Raw genomic sequence first — 20,947 nt, 5'->3', positions numbered from 1 at the left:
ATTCTTTTCTCCACCTACTCCAAAAGGTGTCCGCCAGGCTCTGAACTTGCTTCCACTGCTCTTTAAAGAGGTCTGCCTCTTCAAAGTTACCTGGACAAGCTGATGTAGAGCCTGTTTTGAGGGTCAGGAGCATTGCTGGGGTGAGGATGAGAGTTGACTCTGGACCTGAAGATACTGGAATGAGTGGTCTAGCATTGATGACTGCTGTCACCTCAGCCATGAGCGTAACCAGAACTTCATGCGTCAAAGAAGACTTATTTTGTTCAAGCAGCAGATAGTCAAGAATGCAACGAGCGATGCCAATCATCCGTTCCCATGCCCCACCCATGTGGGACGCATGTGGCGGGTTGAACACCCATGTGCAGTTCTGCATGCTCAGGTACTTCTCCACGTTGTTGCCACTGGGATCTGTAGTCTTCATTTGCAACTCTCGAGAAGCGCCAACGAAGTTAATGCCATACAGTCAGACCGTATTTGTTTTGCTGTGTCACTGATAGTGAAGAATCTCCTTAAGGCATTAATGAAGTTGCCGGCACTCATTGTTTCAATGACTTCAATATGTACTGCCCTTACATGAGAACATCACTGCCCATCGTTTTGAGTTTAAATAACCTCCTCTTGTGCGTCGTGAGGCAACTTCCCATGGCCCGAAGACGTCGACACCTACATAGGTGAAAGGGGGTGCTACTTGCAGTCGTTCGGCTGGTAGATCCGACATCTGTTGATGTTCTGTCTTTCCCCTCAGCTTCCGGCAGGTTACACATTTGAAGAGCAAACTGCTGACACTGCACTTTTCTCCTACCAACCAGAACCCTGCAGCTCGGACAGCTCCTTCGGTGAAGTGCCTTCCTTGGTGCTTCACTGCCTGGTGATGGTGATGGACCAGCAGAGTTGCCAGATGGTGTCGGCCGGGAATGATTATGGGGTGAGCTTCGTCTGAGCTCAGACTTGAGTGACGTATGCGGCCTCCTACTCTTAGGAGTCTGTTGTTCCCCACTAGAGGATGCAACTTCCACAAGCTGCTAGTTGAAGCAATGTTAGATCCTGATCTCAAACATTTGAGCTCCTCTGCATAACTCTCGTGCTGGAGGCTCTTCACGATGCACACCTTGGCCTTTGTCAGCTCTTCCTCTGTTGGATGGCAGATGTGCCACCTATGACACTTGTCGTTAACAGAACGGGAGAAAGAGCGACCTACATGGATCAAGCGTGCTACTGCTGTGACAAAAGTGATGTACTTTAAAAAGAGTTTGAATCGTTGAGGGTGTACCAGATCTCTAGTGACACATGTCAGACTTGTTGTCACTTTCGGACGAACCTCACAGTCAAGAACAGGGTTGATGAGGTCACAAGTCTCTTCCAACTCAGGAGGATGCATCCTTGAGAAAGGCTGGTCCTGTGAGCCACGTTGTACTGTTTAGGAGAGCTGGCGACACAGATCTGGACCCGATGTCTGCTGGATTGAGGTCTGTACGCACGTATTTCCACTGGCCAAGACATGGTGACTGATGAATGCGTGGGACCCTGTTGTGCACGAAGACATAAAATATCCTCGACTGGTTGTTGATGTAGCCTAGCACAACTTTACTGTCTGTGTAATATGTGATGTTTTCGAATGCTACATCCATCTCTGCAACTATCAACTCGCACACAGTTCAAGTCTTGGAATAGTGTGTCCAGGCTGGGGAGCCAACATTGTCTTCCCAAAGATGAAGCCTACCTCGGGTTGACCTTCATGACTGGTCAGCTTGATATAGGCCACTGCTGCGATTGCTGTCACTGAAGCGTCTCCGAAGACAGAGTTCTCTTGTTTTAGCACCTGCAGTAGAAAAGGGTGCATAAAGGCGCGGTATCTGGAGTTCTTGTAAGTCTTGTAGAGACTCCTTCCATGTAGTCCAGTCGAGCTCCATATCTTTGGGGAGTGGCGCATCCCAGTCGTCTGCTTGCACTGTGAGCTTTCGGAGTATTATTTTACCGCGTACTGTTACTGGCGCGGGGAACACAAGGGGGTCGTACAGACTGTTAACTGCAGACAGCACTCTGCGACTGGACGGCTTCTGGTCGTTTGCAATCTGAAACGTGAAGGCATCTGTGCATATGTTCCAGGACAGACCGACTCTTCCTTGGGTAGGGAGCTCATCGGTAAAGAGGTCTAGGTTTCCAACATCCTTGGAACGATCCTCAGGTTGGAATGCTTTGATGACTCTTGGGCGGTTTGATGTGACTTTGTGCAACCTGAGATTAGAGGCTGCAAGCATTTTCTGCGCTCGGCCGAGTACACTGATGGCTTCTTCTTCGGTGTTGAAGGACTTAAAATCGACGTAAAACTCACGGTCAACCAGGCTTCTTGCATCACTGCCATAGTTGGTCTCTGCTTCTTTAGCTGCTCTCCGTAGACCATAAATGGCCACAGCTGGAGAGGGACAGTTCCCGAAGAGCTGGACCCGCATCCTGTACTCATGCCCGGACTGGCTATCGGGAGGACCGGGAGGTTTCCCGATGGCCTGGCCTGTTAAGTGCGCAAATGTGGGTCTGGTAGGCTGTCTGTCTACATGATGTGGCCTGCCGACATGGCCACTTTCATACAGATCATACACTAAAGCCCTCGATTGGTCTCTATGTGTCATTCAAGCTCGGGAGGGTGTATGTTAGTGTATGTGTGGCGCGAGCAAACGAGAAAGAAAGCGTGCGCACCGGTTACGTGTATTGTTGTTGTTAGCATCTGGTGCTAGCTAGCTGCGCTAACGGATATATGGAGCTTTTTCAACACCAAGGTGGAGGAGAGTCCTCTGCTGTCAGACTGAGTTATCTCCGTGGGTCTCAAACTGTTTGGTCACCCTTTATGTAAACACATATTTCCATTTGAGGGGGGAGTGATTAGTAAAATATGCATGAATAATAATAAAGAAAACGTTAACTAGTGGAAAAAAGGTAAGATACACTTCTAAAACTTATTGAGAGCTAAAACCAGTCTTTGCTGCTGCCTCAAAGAGGAGCAGGGGGGAGAGGAGGGAGACAGGAGAGGCTGATTCAGGAGCCCAGACACACTCACAACTATAAATTAAACCAAAAATAAATAAATAAACAAGTTTCAATGTTTTTTCATATTGGATATGGTATGTTATTGGTTATGGCCATGTTCTTATGATTTTATGATTATTTAAATGTATACAGTTCTGTTTCATATGGGTGTAGTCTCTTTATTTCCCCCTCAAAGTGCACCAGATTGATGCATTTAAGTCCAACATTTAAAAAAAAATCTTACCGGGGGAGCATGCCCCCGGACCCCCCTATAGGATTTGAGATCCGACCCCGCTTAAAATATGTTCCCATGAATAAGTTCCTAAATAGATTTGCACATTTTTTAAAATAGTAACCCATATCCATATGTTTATTTCTGGGTTGTAGATTTAGAGGGCTATCACTATGGGCAGCGACGCTGTAAATATTGACAAATAAATCCAGCAAATTGGCACAAAAAACTGGTAGTGGCCTGGCTGGGTGTGTAATTCCCGGCCTGATTTATTGTCCCAGTCCGGCCCTGCCTGTACTCCACTATATCGCTGGTGGGGTCGTTGTTTCTGTACTAGAGCGCAGAAAGTCTCTGTGGTCCTCTCTTACAACAAAGCAGTGGAACATGTGTTCTATGTCAGCAGTGATAGCCACCTGTTCCTTCCTGAACCTCATTAGCAGACCCAACCAAGCCGTTATTCAGGTCAGGGCCTGTGAGCAGAACCTCGTTGAGTGACACTCCTTCAAATTGTGCACTGGAGTCAAAGACCACACAAATCTTATCTGGCTTTTTGGGATGATACACACCAAACAGCGGCAGATACCAGCACTCCTGGTTTCAGGGGAGGAGCAGTCTCTGTGTTTCTTTTGCCGAACAAGTTTGCCATGAACTCTAGAAAGTGGGCTTTCATCTGTGGCCGTTTTTCCAGCGTGCGTCTCAATGTGAGGCAAGACGATCTTGAGCTGTCTTGATGAAACTCTGCTTCCATGATCTTAAGAAACTTCATATCTTCTACTGATGGTGCTAGTTTGTGGTCGTTGGCAGTTCACATGAAGATGGTTTGAACCAGACTGTCTGTAAAACTCACTGTTCTACATGATAAATAAAAGAACATTGTACCTTGAAAATCAATAGCGGGTAAATTTGACCGGTTGGCGGTTTTAGGTAAACAGCGACCTCTGGCGGTTCTAGTGTTAAGAGCTGCAGGAAAACTAATAATACATATTGTGACTGGATCCATCCTTTTTTTGCAACATTTCATCTTTCCATTAAAAATACTGAACATATGCACATTTGACAGCACAGCTTCACTCCATCAGCTCTCCATCGATACCTGAAATCCAAAGCGCTTTGACTACATCTGGCTCTGTCATCACTTCCTGTCAGCAGACAAGTTGATGTGATGTTAATTTGAGTTTTTTTCAAATGGACTAGGACGTATTATCAAAGAAGCCACTGGTCATTAGTGCAAAAATGGTCTCAAAATAAGCTGCGTACAGGCACAGGTTGGCTAAAAACACTGAAACTGAAAGAGAACACAAGTGTTTCCAATTTGAACATTATCAGTAAACTGTCAGCATTTATTTGACTGCTTACTTAAAGTTGTGCTGTAAAAGGGTTGTAACAAAATGGTGACAGATGTAGACCAAAGACTGCAGACAGCAACAAGTGAGTTCACCTTTAGAAAAGGTACCTTAGAAAGGTTGTTGTTAGTTGTTGGTAGCTGAGAAATGCCTGTCAGAGTTCATGATATGTAAACTTATATCTGAATCCTTTGGAAGCCCATTAAAACAAAAATAGTGAAAGGGACCAGTGACCAACATTTGAGTCACGGTTTAAGAGTGAAGGAACAGAGAGTTGTGCCTGGGCCAATTATTGACATCTCTGTAATATTCATATTAAAAAGAAGAAGATTTTTGCACTGCTAAACAACACAAATGATATATATATGTTTATCTTATTTGTTTTTGGAGACCTTTAAGTCTCCAAAACCAAAACTTGGGTAGAATTCTAGGGTTAGGGTTAAGCAGAATTTGCAGGTGTTTTGAGTTAATTAGCTGATCAGAGTGTGACACTGTGAGTCCATAATATTGATATTGATAATATTTTTCAATATTTAAATGTTTAAATTTGGGGTTTTCATTAGCTCCATCTTCATAATCATCCAAATTAAAACAAATAAACACTTGAAATAATTCCCTTTGGGTGAAATGAATCTATATCACAAAGGAGTTTCACTTTTTAAATAGAAATACTGAAATGAATAAACTTTTCCACGATATTCTAATTTATTGAGATACCTGTATATCTCGCCTAACTCTGATTTGTCCCCTGCAACATTGTCTTGTGTGTTTTGCCAAGTGCTCGAGGGTTCAGTTTGTATTATCTGGTTCTGAGCCCCATTCAGCCTGCCCCCTTTATTGGCTTTGGTTACCTAATTCCTGGGTTTCCTGGTTTTGACCCTGCCTTAAACCAACTTGAATTAAACTGAACTTTTTGAACATTGTCTGTATCTGTGTTCATTGGTTCAAATAATCTTTAAAGATTTGTGCACTGGTAAACAACAAACATTATATATATTATCTGTTATCTTATAAGGCCTTTAAGTCTCCAAAACCAAAACTTTGGTAGAATTCTAGGGTTAGAGTTAGGGTTACGCAGAATTCACATTACAAGCAGTAAAACGGCTCTACATTGCCATTTCGACGAGCAACCAATTTGTGTGTAGCAGCTAATAATGATAACTAGGAATATGCTTGGTTGGATTTAGGTAATTACAAAATCACTATCTGGATCATGCTCAAAGGTTTTTGTTTTTTTTATCCGTTTTAGTTTTACTTTCAATAGTCTTGTCAGGAATGAACTTCCATAGAATCCTTATCTTAAGAGATGTGTTTAATCTCAATAGACAGTGTAAACATTACCAATGACAGAGGTCAGACTGCAAATGTTTTTATGTATATCATACTCTGTATTTCCACATTCAGGACAATGACAGTAAATATACCTTGTCACCATTGTGTTTGCCCCCCCCCTTTCCTTACAATGGATCCAACAGCAATACAAAGTCGAGACACACTTGCACAGAGGAAAATATATTCTTGCGCAATATTGACAATTGAAAAACTTTAAGTCAGTGTTAATGATGGTAATGGTCACTGGTGTCTAAACAAGTTAAATGTGTAAGAAGTAGATTATTTCATTCAGGGGTCTGAAATGTCAGAAAATAATAATACAAATAATAAAAACCAATGCAGAAGCTAATTCAGTCCCAAATATGAAGCAAGTTCCATAAAACAAAACCATTTTGAAGAATGTCTCTTCAATAAATAAATCACGTAAATAAGACACAAATTAATTTAAATAAATAGATAAATAAATAAATATACTTATGTACAATGAAGAGATTCAGAAGAACCTGTAAAATGAGCCTTCTGGAAACACAACGCAGACCGACTAAAACATGCGTGGTCCGCCAGTCCGTTCAGAACACTCGGTCAGCGGTTAGCAGGGCCAGCAGACACATTTGATGCGCTGTTGCAGATGCATTTGGCACAACCTAACACTGTAACACTGATCCGTCCTCCTGTTGGCGTCAGCACATCTCAGGACACAAGAGGCTCACTGTGCACTCAATCATTTACTATAATGTAGGTGAACGGGAGAAAGAAGCATGACTACTGGCTTTAAAATGATCTGTTTGTCCTTTTTATCTAAAATAACTTATTCAATGTTAAATAAATACAATGGTTTACGGAAGATGATTAGGGCCAAACATTATAATTTTTTCTGAGTTCTGACTTTTCTCTAAGAATTAAAGGTCACCTATTATACTGTTTTTCATCAATATATTATAGTTCTCAGATATATACAAACATGTCTCTGAAGTGTTTGGCTGAAACACAAAACAGATCATTGCAGCATTACCCATAGTCCCCTCTGTTTCAGCCCTGTTTCCAAAGTGCTGATTCTCTGTCTGTTACTTTAGATGAAAATAAGGAGCCCCTCCCCACGCCCCTCTCAGAGAGATTTGGTTACAAAGAACACAATGGTGCTCGAGGAGGAGATTCAGGTGATAAGGTGGGGGGTGGGGGGGGTTACCTTGGTTGGTGATTGGCTAATGGTTACTCAAGACAAAACATCGTTATGACATCATAAAGTAGCCAAAATCTGATCAGCTCATTTTCAGACAGGTTTTTATATAAATGGATCAGGACAAAAAGAGAATCTTTGTTCCTGAAACTTTCAGAGTCTCTTTCCACCGAGGGGATACATGTTCAAGCCCGCCCCTCCCTACACTTAGATCACGCAGACTGCGTTGGGCCTCACCTCGAGGAGGGGGCCTCACCTCGCGGAGGGAGCCTCATCTGAAGCGCAGATGCGGCGCAATTAAATGCGCCACAGTTTCGCCGACACAGAGGGCCTCATCACATAACTTTGTGTGGGGCCACAAGTTGGCGAGGGGCAGCCCTGCACATGTTTAAATATAAAATAGATGAAAAAGTGGATTTTGCATAATAGGTGACCTTTAAGTCGCAATTCTAATAAATGTATCATTTTGATTCATTTTGGACAGAACTAAAAAACTGTCTTACATGTTGCACTAATATTTATTGAGTTCTGTTTTTCTCTGAATTCTGACTTGATTCAGGATTCTGTGTATAAAGTCTGAATTTGTGTGGCCCTAATCCTCTTCCATATCGGGTTATTAGAGACTTGACTTTGCCCACTTACCCAGAGTCAGACACACTTTCAGAAGCCTTTTTGTACCGGTTTAGCAGTACGACGTTGAATACAAAGCTCTGTCTAGCTTAGCTCAGTTTATAGATGTGTAATCTAAGGTCTGAGGAAAATAAGAATTCATTTTAACTTTGGTTCATAATTCAAGCATTGACCTTCTACTTTTCTTGCAGATTAGTCAGACTAACTTTGTTACAGCCAGTCCGATCATCTGACAAGTAATGTCTCTTTTCGTCTCGTTTGTAGCTTTTTGGTTGCACTGTCAAAATTGCTTGACCAACCAGGTAGAGCTGCAAAAAAACAAGACCCAAAAAACATCCTTAAGACACACAGTTGAACTTTTCAAGTAACTTCCTTCTTCACTGTGTTTCCCCAACAAGAGGCTCCATATTTAAAATGGTAATTTTGATTTAGGTTACAGGTGGTACATGCTGCATTAGCCTCTATCTACATTTAAGCTCAGGTTTGGAAACACTGTGTTCAACATGTATCTGTGCTGCTGTTGGAGAGGCTGGTTTCCTGCCAACTCCCCCATTAGTAATGAGACTAAGCACATTTTAAATGCTACTCCAACATCTTTCAACACATATCATTACATCAAACATATATCAGCGGGTCATTCGACAAATAACATGGGGACAGGTTTAAAATGAATAAAAGCATTCTCCTAAACAATAGGAGCTACTATTTTTAACCTATTTTGTGTTTTTGCCTGTTTTTATATTTACTTACAAAGGCACATTATGTTATAACAACCACATTTTGTAAAAATATGCTGCCATTTTCTATAAACAACCTAAAAAGCAAATAGTTTGAACATTTTTTAAATAAATTAAATTAGATTTTTTCCAGGAACATTTACTACCTTTTCCATTGAAGCTGTTGATTACCAAATGAGGCAGAATGTTACAAAGTGCAGGGATTTATTACTTCATAAAGAGACATGTATTTACTTTTGTCGGGTTATTACTGTAATGTATGGCTGTTATGTGATTCCATTGATTTCAAAGTATTGAGTTAAACACAAATTCAAAACATGAACATAGAACACCATTCCTAAGTTTCCCTGACTCTGGGTCAGTAGGAACAGTTAGTGGCATTCATTGCTTATAAAAGGCCTTCAGCTCCTGTTCTGCAGCAGGCACTGTAAGCACGTCTTTGATATTGAATACTGAACGCCTCCCTTTGTAGCTGGAGTAACCTGGCCTTTGCTAAGGGGGGGTGGCACACAATGCATTAGCAGCCTCATAAACACATACGCTCAAACAATAAATATCATCAGTATAGAGGTTAATTACAAAATCAGATCTCCTCTCATTTGGATTAGATGATCTCACCAAGAGAAAGGCCACTTCCAGACCCATTCTAAAAGGAAGGTATTTATTAGTTTCAATCCAGAAATATCAAGCTCCTTGTTTTCAATATGATTAATTTAGGATAGGAAAGCCTGGTACCGTCAGCAGACTCTGAAGAATGACAGTCTGCCTTCCATTGAACTGTCTGAACTCCCTTTCTGTTTAAAACATTTACAGTTTACAGCCCATCCTCCAGATCTGTAAATCAAATAATATGCGTACAAAAAAATGCAGGGAGAAACGATGAGCCACTCAACGCCAACACAAATAAATGTAAACTGTTGTTTTTCAAATTGTCTCCTTTTTTTCTGATAAGACACAGAAATGGAAAAAGGTGGTGGTATCCCAAAAAGAGGGGATCCTGTGAGTCCATGAAACACACTTCACACACAGGAAGTGGGAAAAAGAGAGGGTTCCATCCCTGTCGTTCACTTCCTGTTCTTTAGTTCTCTGTTTCCTGTTTCTCCAGTAGTATGGATCTCTCTCTAAACAAGAGAAACCTGGACCTTTAAGACCTCCTCAGAAAAGAAAATAACAGCAGATATATTACACAGAGTGATGAAAATAGAAATGTCATGGTCTGAGTTTTACTTACCATATACAGTATGTGTGTGAGTGTGTTTACAGTGTATGAGTTCCACCAGCTCAAACACCAAAGTCTGTATTTCCCTTTTCCTCTCCGCTGCTTCTAGATATGTCCATTCAGCTTAAAAAAAAATCATCAAAGTCTTTAGAGAAGCTCTCTCCCGTAAACAAAGAACCTTTAGTTGATTCTGAAAAAAGCAACCTGCTGTCAGACAAGACGTCTCTGCTCCACAGCATCTTCTCAAATGAAGCTCCGCCGCCCTCCGGCTCCGACACGTTCCATCGCTCCTGCCTCTCTGTCCGCCTGGGGGCCAGTCTACTCAATGGGGGGTGGAGGAGGAAGACAGGCGAGGAAGGGGGGGCAGGAAATGAGGAGCGGTACGGTCTCCTGCACTGAAAGAGTGATGAAGAGTAAGGAGGAGGAAGGTAGGAGGATGGCGGCGGTCCTACTCGATGACCATGCAGTGCGGCAGGTGCTGGGAGTAATACTTGAAGAGCTCGGCCGTGGCCCCGGGGCAGTTGGTGAGCTCCAGCTCCTCCAGCTCCTGCAGCTGGATCAGGCCCGACAGCCCGGTGGTGGTCAGCAGGGGGCAGCCTGGGGGGGGGGGGGGTGGGGGGGGGGGGGAGGGGAGAGAGAGAGAGAGAGAGGTCACAGGAGACATTAACTGCTGTTTCACAACTTTCATGTATTTTGTATGTAAACATTTTAAACATATAGATCTTGGCAAGTTGTTTTGATCATAAAGTAAAATGCTATATTGTTCAGTTCCAGATACCTTACTAAATGTTGTGTGCCTTTTTAGATACACTGTGATCTGTGAGTTGTAATCCACATGTGTTCATGATAAACTGAGGCATTATATTGTTGAAATTGCACACATGCCATTTGCTATGATTTTACTGGTCTGGCCTATTTGAGATCAAATTTGGCTGAATGTGGCCCCTGCACTACAATGAGTTTGACCCCCTTCTCTAAATAAATGTCCGTAAATTGAGAAAAATTCCCATCACAACGTGTGTGTGTGTGTGTGTGTGTGTGTGTGTGTGTGTGTGTGTGTGTGTGTGTGTGTGTGTGTGTGTGTGTGTGAGTGAACCAGTTTACTGTTCGAATGACCAGAGCTCGAGAGGCCAACAAGCTTGAAAACTCCACAACAATGGCGGACTATGTTTGAGCTGTGCTCATGTTGCTTGTGTAAACTCATACACAACTTGTGTAAGATTAAATGGCAAAAACAACTTCTTCAACTTTATATTCCAGAGTGACGTGGCTAATGGTTTGCTGCTATTGTTCTGTGATGCCGACCCCTGAAGAGGTTCACTGTTGGTGTTCTACCGGCACACAGCCTAAATGTCCGAATGCATCTTCCCCTTTAAGTACTGTGGCCCAATACATATTTGCCAATAAATGCATACCTACCAACCCTACCGATTTGGGCGGTAGTCTACTGCTTTTGACATGTTTCTACCGCCTACCAAATTATAAAAAATAAAAATGACACTCCATAGACACTGGACTCGACTTTTGGCGGACACCTTTTACAGCGTGTCTGTGATCGCATCATACAAACAGTCCTCTGTGTTTCTGAAAGAGAAACAACGTGCAGAGGAAGGGCAGCGTTACCCCCGGGACTGCGGTCAAGCCAGCCTCCACTTTGGAAAACACAGTCAAGCCAGCCTGCCACAGTCCCCCGGAACTGATAATAATCAGTCATCACTCCTTTGAGTCCTGCAGGATTTCCCCGTTGTTATCAGTGTCTCCAAAACACATGTTGGCGACTAAAAGACATCCAGTGTTTGGTCTTTTCCTGAAGCATCCTTCACCTACAGTGTCTCAACTGAAAGAGTACCACAAACACACACAAAATATGATACAATTTTGAGATTTGGGGATATTTATCTCCCATTCTTTCACTTTTTCTGACATTTTCAACACCAAATATGTTGTTAATGTCTCTGTTTAGTGAACTACAGCAATCTGAAAGCCTGTAAATTATTTACATCACACTGCAAAAACATGCAGGAAATGACTTTTTTAATGCAGTATTTTCTGATTTATGGCGCAACACAAAGATATTTCTCTCTGTGCAAACCTTTAACTCTAATATGTCAACAACATGAAACAACAATACGAACCTGGCTTTATCCAATGTTCACACAAGAGTTCTACATCCTGACACATCCTTCATCTACACTGTCTCAACTGAAAGAGGACCAGAAACACATTAAAAATATAATAAAATGTGGAGACTTTCTTTTACTTTTGGACATTTTACAGACCAAATATGTCATTGATGTCACTGTTTACCAAACTACCACTTTTTCTGAAAAATGCATAAAATGATGCAATATATGTTAAATACATGGTTTATAGCCTACATGTATTTACTGGGGTTCCATCTCTTCTGATTACCTAATTTGGGCGTGTACATTAGCCACTCGCAAACCCACCTCTTTTGGATTTGGAAAGGTTGTCAGGTATGTAAATGTATATTTATTTCAGTGAAAATCAACAATATTGGGCAACATAGCGCCACCCTTAAAAATAACTTTTATCTTTTGTCCTATTCAGTAAATGTTTAAGTTAAACATTTTGTACTTTTATTTGAGTACGATTTTTGTAGTATTTCTATATATTAGTATTGTAGTATTGCTTCTTTTATTTGAGTCAAAGATCTGAACAATTCTTCCACCACCACCCATTGGTAAGTTTTTTCCCTCAACTGAAGCTACATAATGCTAATGTGACCTGATATTTAGTCCTGAGTGTTGTGCTATAAGAAAGGCCCGGTGTCATTTACAAAATGCTATCACAATCTGATCATAAGAGTTGAAACAAATCTTTAGAAAGGCTTTCGTTGCGTGTTTTTCTGGGTGCTGTATTTATTTATTAGCTATTAGACCGGCTAACTCACGTCAAACCTGCTAAGCTAAAGGTGGCTAATGTTAGCATGATGACGTTTAGTAGTCTCATAGCCTTATGTAGCCTCTTGTTAGCAACTTCTGTTTTTAAGACACTTCAGAAATTCACCAGTGGGGTATTTACTGATGAATTTTATGTCTAGAACACAACATAACAATCTCTTCAGCTTGTGTTACAACACAGTCTCACGGCATTTCGTGTTATAGTCACGAAATTAATCTATTGATTCGTGTTCACCAACATGATTTCACAATTATTTTCGTGTAACACAGAACAATTTTAAAAGCAATGGGTACACTTTACAATAAGACTACCCTTATAAAGGGTTTACGAATAGTTTGTAATTAATTAATTAATTAGGTTATGAACACTTTATAAATCACTAACAAGCTTTTATAAGACATGAGATAAACAGGGCAACTGTGACCGGTTGCTTGCCAAATAGTGAGCCCACATTTATCTGTACTGCTAAATCTTATTAGAAATGGTAGTAACTCATTAATAAATGGGAATGTGTTTCACACTTTACAATAAGGCTCCCTTTTGGCAGTTATAAACGTTAGTAACTCGTAAATAAATGGTCATTAGAGATGCCAAGAAACATCAAGATGGAAGGGGGGGGGGGAATCAACTCAGTGAACAACAGACACCAAGGATGCTGGCTGATGAAGAAGACGAAGTAAGCTAGGTAGCCAATATAAGGCTTAGTCATCTTTCCAAATAGTGAGCCTGTGTTGATGTATGAAAACTATGTTAGAACTGGTTTATAAATGGTTCTTAATTATTAATAAATTGTTACAACCAAATGCATCACCTAATTATAAACCCTTTATAAGGGTAGTCTTATTGTAAAGTGGTACCGAAAGATTTTAGAAGCAATGTAATGTATTTCTATTGGTAGTATGTTTCGTGCCTGCACCAAATAATAACAAATTAGAAGGAAAAAAATTACAAAAAAATACAGATTTCAGTATTCTGAGGCTCTTTGCCCCATTTCTTTCCCTCGCGGATAGCAAAAAAACTCTGACATTATACAATTTAAAATAAAAGGGATAGGGTTAGGCCAGGGGTCAGCAACCCACGGCTCTCGAGCCGCATGCGGCCCTTTAAGCCCTCTGCTCTGGCTCCCTTGAGTTTAGACAAAAATAAGAATTAAATAAAATAAAAGTATTTGTAGGACTATTTATATTTTGTTGCACGGTTGTAAATGTTTGGTATCTTTTATTTTGAGGTGATACTGTGACAGATAAATAAAAAACAAAACTGTTTTAACTAGGTCAACTAAAATATGCGTCACTTCCTGCTACGGTCCCGCGCCAGTGCATTTTGTTGCAGGTGAATAACCTGACCCCCGGCTCAATGAGCGAACTATGGATAAATCAAAGAAAAGAAAAGTATCGGAGGAACACAGGATTTAATTATGCGTGGTTAGAGTTATCTGCTTTCACAGCAAATGATTTGAGTTGTCAAAGGTGCTGCAGCCTTTACGTATCGAGGAAAAAAACGCAAGAGGAAGACAGATGACGATCTTCAGTCATAATTCAATCAGTTAAAGGTGGGGTAGGTCATTTTGGAGAAACCAGCTCGAGTGTGCTAGAATTTGAAAATACACAACCTGAAAAAATCTGCCACTTCCTTACAGAGCCCCTCCTCCAACACACACGACCAATGAGGGCACGAGATAAGTTTGTGCACAGATGGAAGGCTGACAGGCAGGTAGGCCATCCAGTTATTTTAGCGGGGCCGGCTAAAATGATTGCTCGTGCTTTTTACAGTACTACGGCTTCCACAGATGACATTTTTTTATGGATTTTTTGTCAAAGCACTGAAGATATTCATTGCTATCGGGATGTTAAGAACATTCCATGGAATATAACAAAAAGTGTTTCTGAAGTGAATTACCTACCCTACCTTTAACTCTTTTTAGGGTGCAGCTATATGTTTTCTTTATTTCAAAGTGGGTCCATTTTAATTGTATTTATTTTCTTCAAATGTGCAGAGGACTCCCCAAGTGCTGTGTTTAATTTATTTTAAAGTAGGCCTGTGTATATTTGTTTTAATTCTTCTTATAAGAGTTCTTTGTTTGTTATTAGAGGTTAACAGTTTTCTATAATGTAATAAATAATAAATGCAAAAAAACTGTAGTTTTTGTCTATGATATAACAATAAATACAACTTTATAAGCTATCAAGCTATCAAATATGTTTTGCGGCTCCAGACAAAAAAAGGTTTGGGAAAAGGGGGAAAAATTGCTCTTTTGGTCAAAAAGGTTGCAGACCCCTGGGTTAGGCTTAGGGTAAGATATTGAGTATGAAAATGTTTTTATGAACCACACAGCTTCTGGTCTTCCAAGACCCGAAAGGACAAAAAGACGTGGTGCAGGCACGAAACATACTACCAATAGAAATACATTGCTTTTAAAATCGTTCTGTGTGACATGAAAAAAAGGGGAAAATCGTGTGGGTGAACACGAATCAATAGATTAAATTAATTTCGTGACTATAACACGAAATGCTGTGAGACTGGGTTGTGTGTTAACCACAGACCTTATTTCAGGATAACAACTGAAAAATGTTCCAAAGAAAGGTTGACTTTAAGATGCTAAAATGCTAACTCATATCCAGGTTTGAGGACTCACTCCTGCAGCTCTCTATAGGGTGCAGCCTGTAAACATAAATCATACCTGCAAGAGACAGTAGGCGAAGACTCCTCATCCCAAACAAATGCTGCAGACCGAAATCTTGAACCTACACACACACACACACACACACACACACACACACACACACACACACACACACACACACACACACACACACACACACACACACACACACACACACACACACACACACACACACACACACACACACACACACACACACACACACACACACACACACACACACACACACACACACACACACTATGAGAACCCCAACTGTTTGTTTGACAACTTAAGAAGCAAAAACAAACGTATAACTTTGATATTAGTTAATCATTAATACTTTGAAGATTTATTGCAACAAATGTGTGCATGTTGTAAAAGAATTTTTCAGAATCTTGTGGAGTCATAGTGACCATTATGATATCATGTGTGTTACCTGACAGCACCAGCGCAGATAGAGGCTCCTTAATGACGACATGGTGGACAGGTAGCCCAGCCCGGTGTCTGTGATCCGCACACACCTGAAAGTACACACAATACACACGTCATTATTGATTAATGAAATGAGAGACATAACACACACACAAACACTATTTTAACAGACTGCATGTGCTCCAATTTGCAATTGTTGCTAACTATACAGCATGTAAATATCAACGTACTCCACTCAGGACCATGTTCATTATCTACTGTACACCTGTACACCGACTCACTAAGGAGAAACATGTTATTTTCTTACACTTTTAAATGTTTTGCAACTTCCATATCTAGTCTTCTCTCAGATGAGCCAGAGTGAAACACTTTTGCCTGGTGTGTTCTTGAACAGGATTTGCTTTGGTCTTGTTCTAAAGTTGGTCCTGACAACAGCCCTGCACCAAACTAAACTAAACTTTTAAGGCTCACCCTGCTTAATGCAGCTCCAAATATATAGATTCACTGGCTCTAAAGCCGTCAAATATCCAAACTTGATGCAAGTGCAGAATGCTCTGAATATATTATGGCTTACTTTAATCAAATACTATTTTCACCAGAAACCTTTCTTACTGTAAGGCATTGCCTTGACAGTCAATGCCTTTTATTAGAGAGTTAAAGGGGGACTCCTGTTACCCCTGTTAGTAATTATAAAAAAAAGAAAAAAAAGTCTTCTATTCAAGACTTTTACAGTTTGTGGCTTCTCACACCATTCTACACTAATAGCATTTAGAGTTACAGTTTTAGAATGTAAAGTTACAAGTGCAGAGTTTAAGCTTCGCCTTTCCGGCCAGAGGTTTGTTGTCCCAAAGTGTTGAACAAAGCGGTATAAAAACAGCTGTATTCTGGCAGCTATCGCACAAATGAACAAGTTGTAGCAGAGTCACACAGATGCCTATTTATTGATTTACTTCCTTGGAATGCTGATGTTTGTATTAGTGGTTTTTAAATGTGATGGAGCAGGGTGTTATTTTTTAGAGATTTGTCTGTTGTTTGTGTTGTTTTAGAATGTGTGTCACAATGGATCCCTTTTCTTTTATCTGTAAACCAAATCTACCTATGGGTGCAAATAACTAACCCGAACCTGAGCCTGTGAAATGTCCCTGTCAGTCTGCTCACAGAGAGCCCCAGCAGCACACTAACCTGTCCAGCACCAGCTCCTCCAGCTTGTGCAGGTCACAGGCGATGTACTCCAGGGCCATGTCGGTGATGCGGGGGCACCAGGACAGGTCCAGGCTGCGGAGCTTCCTCAGGTTCTCAGCCACCAGCTCTACGCCGTCGTCTGTGATCTTGGAGCAGCCGGACAGGCTGAGGGCCGTCAGGTTGGGCAGGCTGTGCACCATGTTCACCACCCCGTGGTTGGTGATCTCCCAGCAGGAGTGGAGCCGCAGGGTGTGGGTGGTGTAGCCCTGCAGGCGGAGGTTAGTTTAGGTTAGTTCAAATAAAGCTCATTGAAGGCAATATGGAGCAGCTTCATTATGACCCATCACACGTCTCTAAGTGTAAATCCAGTGGAGTAAAGTGACTAAGTACATATACTACTCAAGTATATATACACTTCAGGTTAAATAATTTTACTTTTCACATTATTGTACTTTATACCTTTACTAAACTTCATTCTGTAGAAAATGTTGTTCTTTTTACTCTCTTCATTTTTTATATGTAGGCTACTAGAGTATTGCCATATAATATACGTATATATAAATTGTATAAAGTAATTCAAGTAAACCCAGATTTACCAGGTGCAACATAAATTAATAATTATAATACAATCATTTAAAAAGTATGGTGATCTAATGCGCCTTCAGCAGAAAAAGTGCTTTTACTTTTGATACTTAAAGTATCATTTGATGCTAATACTTTTATTAGCATCAAATTATACTTTTAATACCTTTACTTTTACTTAAGTAACATTTTGAATAGTGGACTCTTACTTGTCACTGAGTATTTTTACACTGTAGTATTACTTCTTGACGTACATCTGAGTACTTCTTCCACCTCTGTGTAGTTCCACACTGGACAAAAATCCAACTGTTTTTGGTGGAGGCCGCCATGCCAATGCTAACTCTCAGGTCAGTCAGCACTGCAGCACTCTATGTCTACGAGTTAGTGTGACTGCAACATCACCAGTTCCTCTCCCAGTGGGTTAGCTAGGATCATTATTCAGTGGTGAAAAAAGTATTCAGATTCTTTACTTGACTAAAAGTACTAATACCACACCTGAAAAAAACTAAATTTAAGTAAAAGTACTGCATGGAGAATAGTACTTAAGTAAAAGTATTTAAGTAAAGTACAGGGAGTAAAGGTTCTCATTGCAGAAACATTTAAAAATAATAATATTTGAAAGCAAAAGCAGCAAATCTATACGTTGAACTGTGAAATATTTTTGAACAAAAAACGTCTTAGCAAAATTGCTGCCAATTAATGTTCTGTTCCCCACTCATGGTTTTAGTTGCTTAAATATAATGTTGGATGGTTTAATCTTTACCAACAGTTTCTCCCTAAATAATGTGCGTGTCAAACTCGGAATTTCTAAAGTAACTAGTAACTAAATCTGTAAATGAAATGTAGTGGAATAACAGTGCAGCTTTTGCTTCCAAATGAGGTAGAGTAGAAGTATAAAGTAGTATAAAATGAAAATACTCGGTTGAAGTTAAATTACTTAAGTACATTACTTGAGTAAATGTATTTAGTTACTTTCCATCACTGTAATTGTGATAGGGGTGGATGTTTGGATAGGTATAGTTATTCATCTTTAAAACAGATCCCTTGATGAACACAGGTCTTAGTGAGTGGATGTGATCAGTAGCTCTCTCTACCTGCTTGGCGGTGAAGTAGGCCATGGCGGTGTCGGTCACATGGTAGGCCTGCAGGCTGAGCTCGGACAGGTTGGGCAGCAGCTGAGAGATGGCAGCGATGGCGTCGTCCGCCACGTTGATGCAGTCGCTGACGCTGAGCGAGGTGAGGCGGGCGTTCAGGCTGGACCACAGCCCGGCCTCCGTGAAGTCGTTACAGCCCGACAGCTCCAGGTGCATCAGGCCCTGCATCTGCTCCAACATCACCTGGACACAAGATCAAATACTCAGTGACGGAGACTTGCTGGCGGGAGAGAGACGGTACCTGGCCAATCAGAGAAGCTGCAGAGGTCTGGGTTTTAGTCAGGGGGGAAATAGTTGTCTTCCAATGGTACGGTCAGGGGTCACCTCTGTTATCTAGCTTCTACCACTCTGTCCAATTATCCAGAGTCAGCACATAAAGAAAGATTCGGTTAAGCTTTAACTTTGAAATATAAAGAGGAAATGTTAAATGTATGGTCGTTTAACATCAATTGCAAACAATGTACTAAATAGATGAATGAGACAGTGATGGATGTGAGAACAGAGCAGCAGAGCTGTGAGTGTGACAGGACTCAGTCATTATACTGATACAGAGCATTCTTCTCAATGTAACATGTGAGCTGTTCTAGTACAGTGTGTTTTGGTAACAGAACATGTTGCATCTGAACACACAATGATGTATTCCTCTAATGTCATCATCTTTTAGATCTTTCTGTCATTTATTATCAAATGACCCTCAGTCAGATACATAACACATCATTGGCTCTGGCCTGTGTCTGGCCTGACTCAGAAACTGCTGGAATAACATTTTCATTATTTGCAATAAATAGTTTTTGTAAAAAGAAGCTGGATTAAATAAAATTTGTATTTAAACACTTTGAGTATACTCTCTGAGCACGGACATCTATTCTACAATACTATCAAACTAAAGCCTACATTTATTTTAGAATACTATTTTTATTTTGCTTTAATTCTTCACAAATGGAATTCTCCAGTTTAAAATGCAACAAAACGGTAGTGCACACGCTGAACCCTGCAAAAGGGAAGTCCATATATATATACTGTAGATCATGCAGCTTTCACCATGGCAACCATCCACTCATCCCAGAATAGCAGCCTAGCCTAGCAGGTATGAAGGGCCATCTGAGAAACACTATCAAGCCTCTGTGTTTCCAGCAATCGAATATGAAAGCATTCATTCAGAGACTATTAGAACAAAGCTGAACCAAAACTCTGACTGACTGACTGTCTTCCTCTGACCCCCCCCACTAGTGAAGACCTGACCTGGAGATCAGTTCATATTGTGTTGGAATAACCTATTGAATTATATCTTATTGGCTCATAAAGAACATTTTTCAACAGCTGTGAATCCATTATTAAAACAATCTCTCACGGTTTGTGTTAATACTAACAATTTTTAAATCATAAGGTGATTTCTTCTTCTCTTGCAATACATGTATATCTTGGCTCGGTGACACTCAAAACAATATTTTAGGCCTATACTGAAAAAACTGAAAGGTTGAATGTAATTAAATGTATTATGTAAGCAGATTTCACATAACTATATTAGGTTAGTTGAAAGCAATAATATTAAGTAGAAATACAAATGATCAGGTTCAACTTATTATTATTGCTTCCAAACTAACCTAATTACTAACCAACGAAATCTGTTGACATAATACACTTCCTATGAAATCAACGTTTCAGTTTTGTTTGTAAGAAGAAACAGAGGCTTGTTTAGAAAGTGAAGAGAAAAAGGCAAAGTGAAAGACAATGGACACAAATTAAGTAATAAAGTATGGAGCATGAGTGAAGAATTTCTGTGTGAACAAGTGAAGCTATAGGGCAGCATAGAGACATGATGGAAGAATTGCCAGAGCACTAATCTGTTACCAACTGCAGTATGGATTCACTAAACAGATGTGTTCTTTCAGAGCAATAATAAGCTGGTACCTGTCATGGCTGTCATTTCTCTCATGTTACTGTTTGTACAGTGTAAGAGTATTTTCTTTAAAACTGCCTTTTTCTGCAGTCAAGTCTTAGTGGTCATTTCACCTCTCTGTGCCTTTGTACCATAGCACTGAGAGAGGTAGGTGAGTTGACTTAAGGTTATTGTTGTTAATTCCAACAGATGGCCTATTATCTATTTATGGTGTTGATACTCTCACAGATATGTTCTGCTCAATGTCTATTTAAACATTTGTTTAACACATTTTCAAACATCAGACCCCATAGAGTAAATAGAAATGATACAACATTTTCAAGTTTGCAGTTGCAGTAGAAAGCAGGACATATATTTCTCTCCTCCAATAAGAAGAATATTTTGGTTCTGTTCAAGTTTTCCTGACCAGGGCTGCC

At 40.5% G+C, this 20,947-nt stretch overlaps 1 protein-coding gene across 6 annotated transcripts in view; it reads right to left on the bottom strand.

The window, feature by feature from the left end:
* Window positions 1-20,947, bottom strand: part of fbxl16 (F-box and leucine-rich repeat protein 16) — a 91,016-nt gene that overhangs the window by 8,923 nt on the left and 61,146 nt on the right. For 5 of the 6 annotated variants that reach the window (XM_079643397.1, XM_079643400.1, XM_079643398.1 and 2 more), the window contains exons 3-7: window positions 18,572-18,814; window positions 16,896-17,161; window positions 15,718-15,802; window positions 15,297-15,360; window positions 5,950-10,288 (exon numbers count right to left, since the gene is read on the bottom strand). In XM_079643397.1, coding sequence (XP_079499523.1) covers window positions 10,140-10,288; window positions 15,297-15,360; window positions 15,718-15,802; window positions 16,896-17,161; window positions 18,572-18,814 — 807 coding nt within the window. In that variant the 3' untranslated portion in view covers window positions 5,950-10,139. Of the gene's footprint in view, window positions 1-5,949; window positions 10,289-15,296; window positions 15,361-15,717; window positions 15,803-16,895; window positions 17,162-18,571; window positions 18,815-20,947 lie in introns of those variants that run through there. The other variant, XR_013801393.1, reaches the window with a different exon arrangement.

Source organism: Notothenia rossii (assembly GCF_949606895.1).
Source record: "Notothenia rossii genome assembly, chromosome: 8".
NCBI lineage: Eukaryota > Metazoa > Chordata > Actinopteri > Perciformes > Nototheniidae > Notothenia > Notothenia rossii.
The sequence above is the reverse complement of the archived record's forward strand: the minus strand, read 5'-3'. Positions and strand labels throughout refer to the sequence as shown.